Source organism: Microcaecilia unicolor, chromosome 6, assembly GCF_901765095.1.
Source record: "Microcaecilia unicolor chromosome 6, aMicUni1.1, whole genome shotgun sequence".
Taxonomy (NCBI): Eukaryota; Metazoa; Chordata; class Amphibia; order Gymnophiona; family Siphonopidae; genus Microcaecilia; species Microcaecilia unicolor.
The window spans coordinates 264,031,617-264,044,078 of record NC_044036.1 but is presented as its reverse complement, the minus strand read 5'-3'; the positions used below and the strand labels follow the sequence as shown (position 1 = coordinate 264,044,078).

At 41.2% G+C, this 12,462-nt stretch overlaps 1 protein-coding gene across 3 annotated transcripts in view; it reads right to left on the bottom strand.

Annotated features, from left to right (window-relative positions):
- RABGAP1 (RAB GTPase activating protein 1) overlaps nucleotides 1-12,462 on the bottom strand; it is a 495,691-nt gene that overhangs the window by 319,278 nt on the left and 163,951 nt on the right. For all 3 annotated transcript variants that reach the window (XM_030207329.1, XM_030207331.1, XM_030207330.1), the window contains exon 8: nucleotides 3,356-3,422. In XM_030207329.1, coding sequence (XP_030063189.1) covers nucleotides 3,356-3,422 — 67 coding nt within the window. The remainder of the gene's footprint in view (nucleotides 1-3,355; nucleotides 3,423-12,462) is intronic.

Here is a 12,462-nt window from a genome sequence, read left to right as displayed (position 1 = left end):
CTTACAGTTCGACTTATCTAGCGCATTCGACATGGTAAATCATGATATTCTTACAAAATTACTGGATAAACTAGGGATTGGAGGGAAGATCATTAAACGGATAAAAGGTTTCATCACCACTAGATCCTATCGAGTCAAATCAACTTCATCAATCTCGTCGCCTTGGTCATCAATATGCAGGGTGCCCCTAGGATCGCCTCTTCTCCGATCCTCTTTAACCTTATGATGATCCCTCTGGTCAAGTCCCTATCTAAATCTGGCCTCAATCTCTTCATTTATGCAGATGACGTCACTATATTCATCCCCTTCAAATCCAACTTAGCAGAAATTTCCGATAAAATAATTAATGGAATGAACATCTTAGCCTCCTGGGCCAACGCTTTTAAGATGAAACTGAATAAGGAGAAAATACAATGTCTAATCCTCTCATCCCAGTACTCTACACCCATCCCAACCAAACTCAACACCCCAGACGTCAATATTCCCATATCAGACAGCCTAAAAATTTTAGGAGTAATATTAGACAACCATCTAACTCTGGAAAATCACGCAAGTGCCACGGCAAGGAAAATGTTCAACATGATGTGGATGCTGAAACGAGTAAAATCATATCTTCCCCTAAATACCTTCCGCAACTTGGTGCAATCCACTGTACTTACCCATGTTGACTACTGTAGCAGTATTTTCATTGGATCCAAGGCCCAAGTCCTGAAAAAACTTCAGACCGCCCAAAAAACGGCTGCCAGACTTATTTTTGGTAAGTCGCGATTTGAGAGCGCAACTCCTCTCCATGAAAAGCTCCACTGGCTTCCTATTACTGAACGAATATACTTCAAAGTCCACACGCTAATTCACAAGATTATCTACGGAGAAGCCCCGGGTTACATGTATAATCCAACTGACCTTCCAGCCAGAAACGGCTCAAAATCTTCTCGAACGTATCTCAACTTGCATCTTCCTAATTGCAAAGGACTTAAGTACAAGACATATTATGCATCCAACTTCTCCGTCATAGGCAGCCAACTCTGGAATGCCTTATCAAGATCCATTCGAATAGTCAATGACCTAACTTTCCAGAAGCTACTAAAAACTTACCTCTTCAAGCAAGACTACAAAAATAACCTGACAAACTACAAGTCCACGTGTACTACCGGATCAGACTATGAAAACAGAACCTGGAATATGTTCCCCTATTTAATCCTTTAGTATATCCCTCTTCCTACCCCTCCCTACACAATCTAATATATCCCTCTTCCTACCCCTCCCTTACATTTTCCCATACTAAACTACACATTAATCCCAATACATACCCTCCTTCCATTCCCTACCTCTTCCATCCTCCTTCCTTGCCCATCTTACCTATCCACACATAAACGACTACCTCTTTACTTGCTATATTACAGCTGCACCTATTCTATATCACTTTGTTAAACCTGATTTACTATGTAAGCCGCACTGAACCTGCTAATGTGTGGGAAAGTGCGGGATACAAATGTTACAAATAAATAAATATGCAAATTGATCCTCGTCTTTAGCATTTGGCTTATGTCTACAATATAGCACCCTTCTTCCCACTTTTTGTATTGCAGCTTGGTATATTGCAGGTACACATGCCATGCTCTTCTTTTTTGAGCTTGTATTGTGAGTTTGCTTTTCACTAATTTGTATTTAAAATTAGGTGGCTAAGAAGAATCAAATAAGATCTACAGCCACTACTCCAGAAGGATGAAATCCTAAAAGAGATATTTCCAACTCCACCAGTGCTGGCCTTCCGATATCCAACTAATTTGAAATACAAATTAGTGAAAAGCAAGCTCCCAATACAATCTCAAAGAGAAGAGAATAGCACTCGTCCGTGCAATATACCAAGCTGCAAATTGTGCCAAAGTCACTCACATGGGAAAACCATTCAGCATAAGAGGATCCTTCACATGCTTATCTTCAAACATGGTATATATCATTCAATGCAACAAGTGTGAAGAAGGGTGCTATATTGGAGAAACAAGTCAGATGCTAAAGACAAGGATCAATTTACATAGACATAATATTATACATCACAAGCCAAACAGGATGCCACCTCTGTGGGACAGCACTTTATAAAACCAGAATACTACATCAATGACTTTATGGTTAGAATACTAAAAGTAAATTAAGACAATCCAGTAAAGTAAGACCGGTTGAAGTCAAAATAATGAAATATTTTGACCCCCAGCAGACAAGGCTTAACAAAGTTCTGGGTTTTCTATCCCACTATAAACCATAAAATTATACTGCTTTGTCACCCTCAGATCACCCATCCATCTGTCCCTGTCTCTCACCCACCCAGCTCTCCCTATTTCTCATCTAACCCACCCCACCCTCTTCCTGTGAGACTTTCATTGGAATGCTTTTGTGTTTCACTTATATATTCTATTTGTCAATATTTGCTCATTTCTGATGTGAAGGTACTGAACTTCGGAAGCTAATCAAAAAATGTATTAAGTTAGTAGAGTCCAATAAAAAAGGTATCATCTTATTTTCTTTTCTATTGTAAGGAGGTTGGAGGGTCTAGGCAGCTCAGGAGGAGGTATGGGGCCAGACTACATTCCCCACAAGGCCCTGAGAGAAGGGAGCAGGGTGGTAGGTCCCAAAACCCGGTATGGCCCCCACGTGGAAGGGAGGGGGAAAAGGACTGGAGAGAGCAGCTGCGATGGCAGGCGAGGGCCAGAAGGGGGAGCAGGGATGACAAAGCTCAATACCCTTGGGTTAGAAATCAGTACAAGATTCCTTCCACCTGGGAGGGGGAGGAGGTCTCCAACCAACAGCCTAGCAGAGAGGCAGAGTTAATGGAGTGCTTGGAGGAAGGAGAGTCTGGAGGGAGCAGCACCCCAGGTTTGGAGGAGCCAGTTGACATGGACTGTAATTGTACTTTGGGGCAGAGTTGCAGGGACTGAAGGCAGTGGGTGGTCACAGGAGTCAATTAGCTGTGTTGTGGGCGGTGTACTGCCATTCTGCAACCACCCAAGCGGAAAGACTTTTAAAACTAAAACCCAGGCTGTTGAACTGGGAGAGAACTTGGATTTAAAGGGAAGTTTTTTTTCTTGTTGCTTTATTTTGGAAACTGAATGGGACTTTAACCCTTTGAACTGAGATTTTTGTGGAGGAGGGGAAATAAACTGTTTGGAACTAAAAGCTGTGTTGTTTGGAAGGACTTTGTTTGTGGACTGCTAAAGGGAGCCTACCACCTTTGAAGGTTTGCTACCAGGATTACAGTTATTACACTATGTTTTGTTTTATTTGTATTTATTACCTGAACTAAACCTGAAATGCATAATGATATTGTATTTCATAAAAGACATGCAACTGTTATGCTTACCAAATCTAAAAGATGCATATCACTGTTTCGGACATCTTTTCCGGGACTAAGAAGTAGTCCAAAACACCTGCAACCAATGAACTAGAAATTAGTATACATAGGAAGCTGCATATTTCCACACAGGACAATCTGCAATTTTCAAATTAACAGTCACATCAGCATGCTTGTTTACTGTCTGTAGTCAATCACTATCAAAATGTACATTCATTTTAATAACATGTATACTAGTTCTCATCTGTTTAGAACAAAAGAGACATGTATCAAGCTCAGTATCCTGTTTCCAACAGTAATCAATCCAGGACTCAAGTACCTCAGCAGATCCCAAAAAGTAGATCAATTTTCTCATAGCTCATTTCAAGGAATAAGCAATAGCTCTCCTGAATCTGCCTGGCTAATAATTTTTTTAGGGACTTTTCCTCTAGGAACTTGTCCAATCCTCAATTGAATTTCACTATGTTAGTCACTTTGAACATGTAGTTTGGCAACAGATTCCACATCTTAATTTTGTGTTGATGATCAACAGTTAAGTTTTCACATATTTATCAACTTGCAATTTCAATTGTCCCCACTTTCTTCCTCCTGAAAATGTTGTTTGAGAGGATTCTCTCTTCTAAGTGGACCCCAGTTGTTCAAATAATTCCACAAGAACTACAGACAAACACAGCACCTTTTGACCAAGGAGACAATTGTCATGTGACAGAACTCTGCCCAGTTTGTTTCTGCTTCCACCTGCTGGAATGGAAGAGCGCAAGCCACAGTCAGGGGTTTGTTTCTAAACTACTGTATCAGCTCTGCCTCTTCTGCAGTATATATTTAACCACTGGAAGCACTGAGTCAAAGTGATAGTACACATTTGGAGACTCAATGCCTAAGGAAACAAAATATCCCAGAATGCTATGGAGGCACTATCCTGTGATGTGCAATTTATACCACGAAAGTAAATAAAACAAAGCAAAATGTAAAATATGAAGCAACAACCTTTCCCCTTCTTAATTCTACCCATATGAACTGCCATAAACCAAGTCAACTGGTGGACCACTGGTTACCATCCACATGGCCTATTTTTGTTTTCATATCTCTTTAATCTTGTACTGCTTATCAAACTTTGTATATGTTGTTATTCCTAAGCATCAGTGAGAACAGTAAATTAATTCTCACACATAAAATCCTAAAAATATATACCATGAACTCATACCACAACAAAGGGCAAGCTTTAAATAGAAATGCATAAGGAAATTTGTAAAATAAATACAAAAAAAATTTATAAATCACAGTATCAAATTATTGAGTAGCCATTAACATAGAAGAAGACAAAAAAATACTACTTTCTCTTTCTTGCCTTCTAGGATTTAATTAGAATTGTCTCAGCACATGTCTTTTGCCTATCAGGCACCCTTCCTTAAGGAATTCTCTTCTGCCTGATCTTACAAAAGAGAAGTTTTAAAGCAAGTTCAAAGATAGAGTATAAACTTGTGGGTTTTGCAGATAAGCTAGTTGGTTAGTATCTTTTGGGCTCGGGTGGAATCAAGATCGATGTTAGGTTTGTGCTTTCTACAATCAAAATGTTAAGTGTTGGTCACATTGTCTTTGTTATCCGTTGCAATTTTATTTACTGTTTTAGTATAAGTGGAGGGGCATTTTTGATATGGCATCTAAGTCCGACTTTCAATATTTTGCTCAAAACAGTCCAGAATCTGTAGAGCAAATATAGCCATTTTAGAAACAGCAAAATATCTTTTTTTTTTTTTTTTTTCGAAAATGGCCACGTGCTAGATGTTTTTGTGCTCTGTGCGTTTATCTTTTTGGTCTATTTGTGAAAAAAAAAATCCAAGTGAAAACTGCACAAAATCAGGCCATTGGTATTTAGGAGGAGCCAGCATTCTTAATAGACTGGCAACACAGACATCTCAGCAGAGTAGTGGGACACTCTAGGGGGCACTGCAGTGGACTTCACCTAAAAGCTCTAGGTACAGATCTCACCATTGCTCTCTATATTGTAAGTGGAGCCCTCCAAAACCTTACAGTACCCAACTGCACACCACTACAGCAGCCCTTACAAAGATCACATGTGGATATGGATGTGACTTTTCTACCAGATAACAAGATAAACTTTATAAAATTGCTGGTGACATACAATGAGTTTATCTGATTGGCAGACTGGATGGACCATACAGGTCTTTATCTGCCGTCATCTACTACGTTACTATGTTCTGTCTCCTGTTATATTCCATAACAGTGGTAGAACACAGCTGGAACGTTACAATATTGCAAACTCCTCACATTTCACTCTCTCAAGAACAGAGGTAGGGGAGGAGTAAGTAAAGCATGAACTAATGATACTACAGGCCATGGAATAGCTGGGTTGGAAACCAACTGGTTCAGTACCAGCAGGTTGGCTGGGTACTGTCCAGCAAAGCTATAGAGGCTAATGTACATGCAATAGTTTTACTAGTTTTGGCAGCTGTTTCGACTGGTGTGGGACTTGGAAGTGGGATAACTGAGTGGGATGGGTATTACATATGGAATTTTGGATAGCTACCACTAGGTAACTGAACACAAAAAATCCCACAAAGAGCAAGGCACCAAAGAGCGGGAAATGGAAGACGGCTCAACAGATAAAGGGATAAACAAGCAAAAATTAATAAAGAGTCTTTTGTAGCAGTGGTGCAAAAAAACTTTCAAATGACTCAACACGGCATGTTGCTGAACTAAGGTGTGAACTGTAATGCCTTTTTATTAAATTTTATTTAGTTGTACACCCAGGATGAGCAAGAAAAATGATGCAGCAAATAAATTAGATGGCTTTACAGACAGTGGGCTAACCCATTTTTCACACCTCAAGTGGTTAACCCAGTTGTTCATGTGACCGCTTGGGAATAGTCAATTCAATCACATGGAAAAGTGACATTTTTGCAAAAATGGTGTGCTGTGGTCACGTTGCTTACATCTTGTTATAGAATTCTGAATCAATTGGAGCTGGTGCAGACCCTTTGTAGTCAGACCAGTGCAGAGTGCATTACAGAAATCCAGTCTTGATGTTATCATGGCATGCACAACCAAGACAAGATTTGCCTTCACAGTGTAAGGAGAGAGGCAGCATAATTGTTGCAAATGATAGAAACAGCTAAAGGTTGCTTGGATTTGGGGGATCAGATAAGTGTTGAATCTAGCTGTATTCCAAAGTTCCTGACTTACAATTTGAGGGGGAGTTTGTATTTCCCAAAAGAGATTTTGATGTCAAGTATGTACCCACTTGTTTTAGTGATCCATAGAAGCTCGGTTTTACTTGGGTTCAGGCAAAGTTTGTTTTTAGTCCATTCTTAAATTGATGTTAGACAAGTAGTCAGTTTATTCAGGGCTGTAGGTAAGTCATGTTCAATGGCTATGAGCGGCTAAACATCATCTGCACAGATGTAGAACTGAGTGTCCATCGATCAAATCAGCTTGGCTAGTGACGAAGTAGATATTGAACAGAATAGGTGACAGTATCAATCCTTGTGGTACCCCACAGGTCAGTGCCCATGGTAGCGATGAAGTATTTTTTTTTTTCGCATTTGTATCCCACGTTTTCCCACCTCTTTGCAGGCTCAATGTGGCTTACAATACATCATGAGTAATAGAGATAACATGAAAAAGTATACATTTAGTGATAACTGAAGGATTTTGGGTAGCATGACAATGATAAAACATGATAGTATATTAACAAACAAACATATTAAGAAGTATTTAAGAAATATACTGCCAAACAGTATGGATTGTTGCCTGTCTGATAGATAGGATCTGAAACAAGTACTGTTCTACTGACACCTGTTTCTGCCAGTCCATTCTAGCATGATATCGTGATCCACAGTGTCAAAAGCTGCTGAAAAATCTAGCAGTACTAACACCAAGGCAAATTCCCTTGTCTCGGTTTCTCTGAAGATCATCTAGTAGGGATACTAGGACAATTTCTGTTCCATAACTGGTTCTGAATCCAGATTGACATGGATCTAGCCAGCTTCTCTCTTCTAGCCAATCACTGAAACACAGACTATTTGCTCTGTAAGTTTCCTAGAAACGGGATATTAGGTACTGGCAGGTAACTTTCAAGTTTGTCCTGGTCAAGGTAGCTCTTCTTTAGCAAAGGATGCACCACTGCTCTTTTTAATGTTGTTGGTATTTGAAAAAGAGGAGTTCACAATTCTTGTGACACCTTCTATGAGGCCCCTACTTGCCTGCTGCACTATCTCTGATGGGTGGGGGTCAAGGGAGCAAGTAGTTTGTCAAAGGACTCTTAGGATTTTCTCAAGGCCCTCCTGTTATCAAGTGTGAAGAAGCAAGAGAGCGGCGGAAAAAGGGCAGGAAAGAATAAGGTTCTTCCTGCCCCCCCCCCCCCCCCCATGAAAAGGCCACCAGATCACTAGGGAATACAAAGGTAGGCCGGGCGACAGAAGGCAGACAACCGAGCAGAGCAGCGGGGGATCCGTCCTTTACCATGGTCCCGCAGATTCTGCGATGAAATGTTGAATTCTGAGCAGTGGGGTATTCTGCATAAATTCTGTGCTCCGCAGTTGCACAGAATTCTGGCATGAGTACTGTGACAGAACAGTGTGCTTTCAGCCTGTAAAACTGCCTTTATTAAATCCTGAAGTGTATTTCTTCTAGTGGCCAGCAGGTGGTGCACGTTTTATGATAAAGCTGTTACGGGAAAGTGAATGCCTTCTTTTAGTTTCACTCATTGAAGAAGTGAATCTACAGTACTGTGAGCTCTATACTTTAAAACTTGTTAACTAGGCTCCGATTGTCCCAGGAGCTCATTTTTTCTTTTGAACTGTTCTGGTTTTTTCCCCAGTTTCAGCCCGGGAAATGAGAGAAAGTTCGCTCTTTGTTGAAGCCCTGTAAAAAACAGTTATATTTCATAACTAGTGAACAGCTATATGTGTCCTGATCTCCTCAGGTACTTTTTTTAAGGAAGTAAACAAATGTTTAGTTAGTGTTATAATTGATCCATATTTCAGTTACCTGTTATTGTTTGCTAATTGCACTATTTTGTTCCACTGTTCAATTTTTAAAAGACAATAAACAATATTTAGTTTATTGCCTCTCTTTCTGGACTGAAAGTATCCTGGTGGTTTGTGCGTTGGGTCTGTGAGTGCTTTCTGGGAACTGTGAGACCACTGGGAGTGTGGCCCAAGTAACCTAGAAATCACTGGGGATAATTTGAGAGCGGGAGACTCGCCCAGAGACGGTTGTGACCCAGTCGGTGGAAGGAGGGTGCTAGTGTACAGCACAAGTGGCAGGTGAAGCTAACCTGAACCGTGCTGGGAATAGATCCTCTAAGTGGCCGTGGAGTAACCCTAGGCGGGTGGCTAAGCATTTCATGACAAGTACTATTTCTCTACAACTGAGAATTGGAGAGGAAGAACTTGTAATCTCCAGTTATCTATTCTTAAAGGTCAAAACTCTGATCCACCCATTCCTTCTATCGCCCTGTCTCCAACCTTTGCTTTCCCTCCAAAATTGTTGTAAAGGTTGCCTTTCACCAACTTCTACAACACACTGACCATTACAGCATCTTTCATCCATATCAATCCGGTTTTTGTCCAAGATACAGCACAGAAACTGTTCTTAAATCACTAGTTAATCAGCGACCTTCTCAATGCTTCGGATAATGGGAAAAATCGCCATTTTAGTCTCCCTCGACCTATCGGACGATTTTGACAGTGAACCACACCATACTGATCTCCAATCTCTCAGAAATTGGCCTTGCCAAGACAGTACTCTGTTGGTTTTCTTCCTTTCTCACTAATAGTCTTTTTGGAGGGCACACTGTCCTCTCCCCAGCCTTTGAGTTGTGGGGTTCCTCAGGGCTCTGTTTTTGCACCCCTCCTATTCAATATCTATCTCAGCCCACTCACCCTCTTAATTCAAGATTTGGGCTTAAAAGCTTATTATGCTGATGACATTCTTCTTATTCACTTTACTGACTCCCTACAAGCTGATATTGGTTCTCTTCAGTCTAGCCTGAACAGAATTTCTACCTGGCTACATCTCAACAGGTCAGTACTTAACTCTTCGAAAGCCACCATTCATTGGATTACAGGAACAAAAAAATGTCCCCTCACTTTCCCCATCTACAGGGGATCTTTGCTGGACCTAGTCTCTCAGTTCAAATACTTAGATGTCATACTTTACCGTGAATTGTCCTTTGGGGCAGGATTTGGTCACAGCTAGGGTTACCATATGGCTCCAGAAAAAGGAGAAGAAATTTCATTGCAGAAATTGCTTAACTATAGAGAACAGTGGTATATTTTTTCTTTGCAAACGGTTGCCCCTAGGGGTCTTAATGCAGAATTAGAATGGTCGTCATTGATCTAGCTTAGATCCAATTAGATCTCAGGGGAGGGGCCTTTGACGTCATGAGATAGAGGATATTTGAGATCTGGAAGAAGAACGCGGCCGCCATCTTTGTATGAAAGTTTGGACAAAGCTGGCGCTGTTAGAACTGCTCGTGGTGAGATTTCATTGCTTGGTGTCTTTAAATAAGATTGACTCTGAGCAATGATTGTATTTATTAATCAAAGTATTTGTTTTATAGGGGACTGTCCTTGAGGCAGCTCAGACTAGAGCGAAACATATGTCGGACAACTGTAACCCCTGGGTCCGATGTTAAACGGAGAATAAGATAAGTGAAAACTTTAAAAGTTTGTAAAATAAGATATATGAAAGTTTTAAATATATAAAAAAAAGCTGACCTATGAAGATGATGGATGTTGCGAACATTGCCATTAAAAAAGTTTTTAGGTGGCAATGAACATCACTGAGGTCAAATGAACACTCATGAAATACTTTTGAGATGAGAAGAATTGTTTGCCCTTGAATGGTTTATATCTTAAAGAGTTAGACACGTGAGGTATGAAAGTCTAATTGATCCATAGTGTCTATAAGAGTTTATGCCATTGATTTAAAGTTATATAACGAAGATATCATGGCAGGTGAATTCGAAGGATATACAGAGAAACAAATTCAAAAACTTTTACAACGACCTATGTTGTTAGAAGACGATGACTGCCCTGATACTCTGAGTTCATGGACGGAGCTAGAACATTTATGGAAACGATTAACGAGGGCGGAATTACATGCCAGTACGTTGGCTCAATATTTGAAAAAATCTTGGATTCCGAGAGGGCTGCGGATAATTAAAGAGCCAAAGATTTTTGTTACCGACAAGATCTTTATGGAGAGATGGTCGGCTATACAAAATAAGTTTAGCAGGGACCTGATGGCTTTAATTGTTGAAACCACTGCCCAAGTTGAGATAGATCTGAAGAATCAGATTAAGATTCTTGAAGAGGGTTTGAAAAATAGTAATTCTCTTGACGAATATGATAAGAAGATGAAGGAATGTAAGAAAACGATTCAAACGTTAAAAGAATCAATTCGACAAGTTAAGATAAAAAAGTTGAGGAGAGATGAACGGGATTATCAACTAGGAAGAATATATACCTGGCATAAAAGAGAGTATATTATGACAAATAGAAAAAAGGTGGCATTTGAAGGCTCCTCTGAAGATAGTGAAGATGTAAATATGGGCAGTGATCAAGAATTAGAGACACCTCCAGAAGAGAATCGAATTCAAAGTAATTTAAGAACGAGAACGAAGGGGAGGAAGTGACGTCAGCCGACGGCATGGTAGCCTGAATTCACAGCTCCCTTCCCCAAAGCTGTAAAATTGGAAACAACACGATCCAAACGGCGATAAAAATTGCAAAACTGTAAGAAAATACTTCCTGGCATACAGACGCTATGAGTAAAGCGGCCTCGACCCGGAAAAAGGAGATGGAAAAAGCGGAGAAAAGCGTGGCGAGTAAGGCCTCCAGACACCGCGAGTCCCCGGAGCGCGGGTCTCCTTCGGATTCAGATTCAGCGTTATCTATGGCTGAGACGCGAGCCCCCCCTTCCAAGAAAGGACTGTCCGTTGAGCTCCGTAAGTTAACTGCTACGATACAGTCGGAGATTAAGCAGTCAAAAGTAGAAATTTTAGAGCGCATGGATACGCTCAGCGCGGACCTCAGAGAATTGGGCGGTAGAGTGGAGGAGGCAGAGTTAAAACTAGATGAGCACGCTGAACTGCTTGATAAGCACACTAATATGTTACAGACTATGGAACAAAAACATGAGCTCCTGCAATATAAACTAGATGATATCGAAAACAGGGGACGAAGAAATAATCTCCGTTTCCGAGGAGTCCCAGAGGGTGGAGACACAGAGAACGTGGCAGAAATAGTGCATACATTGTGCTCTACTTTGTTGGGCCCTGAGGCAGATGAAATGAGATGCGAGCTGGACAGAGCGCACAGAGCTCTTGGAGCACGAAAAGAGCAGCAGACAAGGGACATCATTGTGAGATTTCACAAATATGAGATTAAGGAGAGAATTTTAGCCTCAGCTAGGAAGACAAAGAGCCTGGAGTATGGTGGAGCCCCGGTTCAGGTCTATCAGGACCTCTCGTTATTCACGCTCCAGATGAGGAGGCTGATGAGACCGGCGCTGGAAGTTTTGAGCAAACAACAGATACAATATAGATGGGGCTTCCCCTTCTCATTAAATTTCTCTCTGAAAGGCACCAAATATCGGGTGCAAACTCTTCAAGAGGCATGGGACGCCTTGCACGCAGCTGAGATGGTGTCCACAAAGACTGCACCTGGAGTGATGGCGCCAGCTACCAAGACGAGGCTTCAGCGATGGCAGAGAACCCCGGGACCCGCAAGGCATAATAACCAGAAGCGTTGAAGCAAGTTGGATCGGGACACTGGGGACATGCTTCCAGGAGATTACCTTGATGGGTAGGCATTGCCGCAAATGCCAGTTGACTCTGAACATTGATGGTAGGGTTGACAACAACCTTAAAATGTATGATTTTGAAGAATGTTGAAATGGTAAATTGAAGGGAGGGCATAGTAATGAAAGATGTAAGGGTGAGGATTAAGTGGGATCGTGAATGAGCTGATATTGATGGGGAGGGATAGATGTGGGTTTGGGAACTATGTGGTGGGTGAATAACTTCCCAAAGACCCACTTGGAGGACATTGGTCTTCCAATTGGTGTGAATGGAGGGGGTGGGAGGG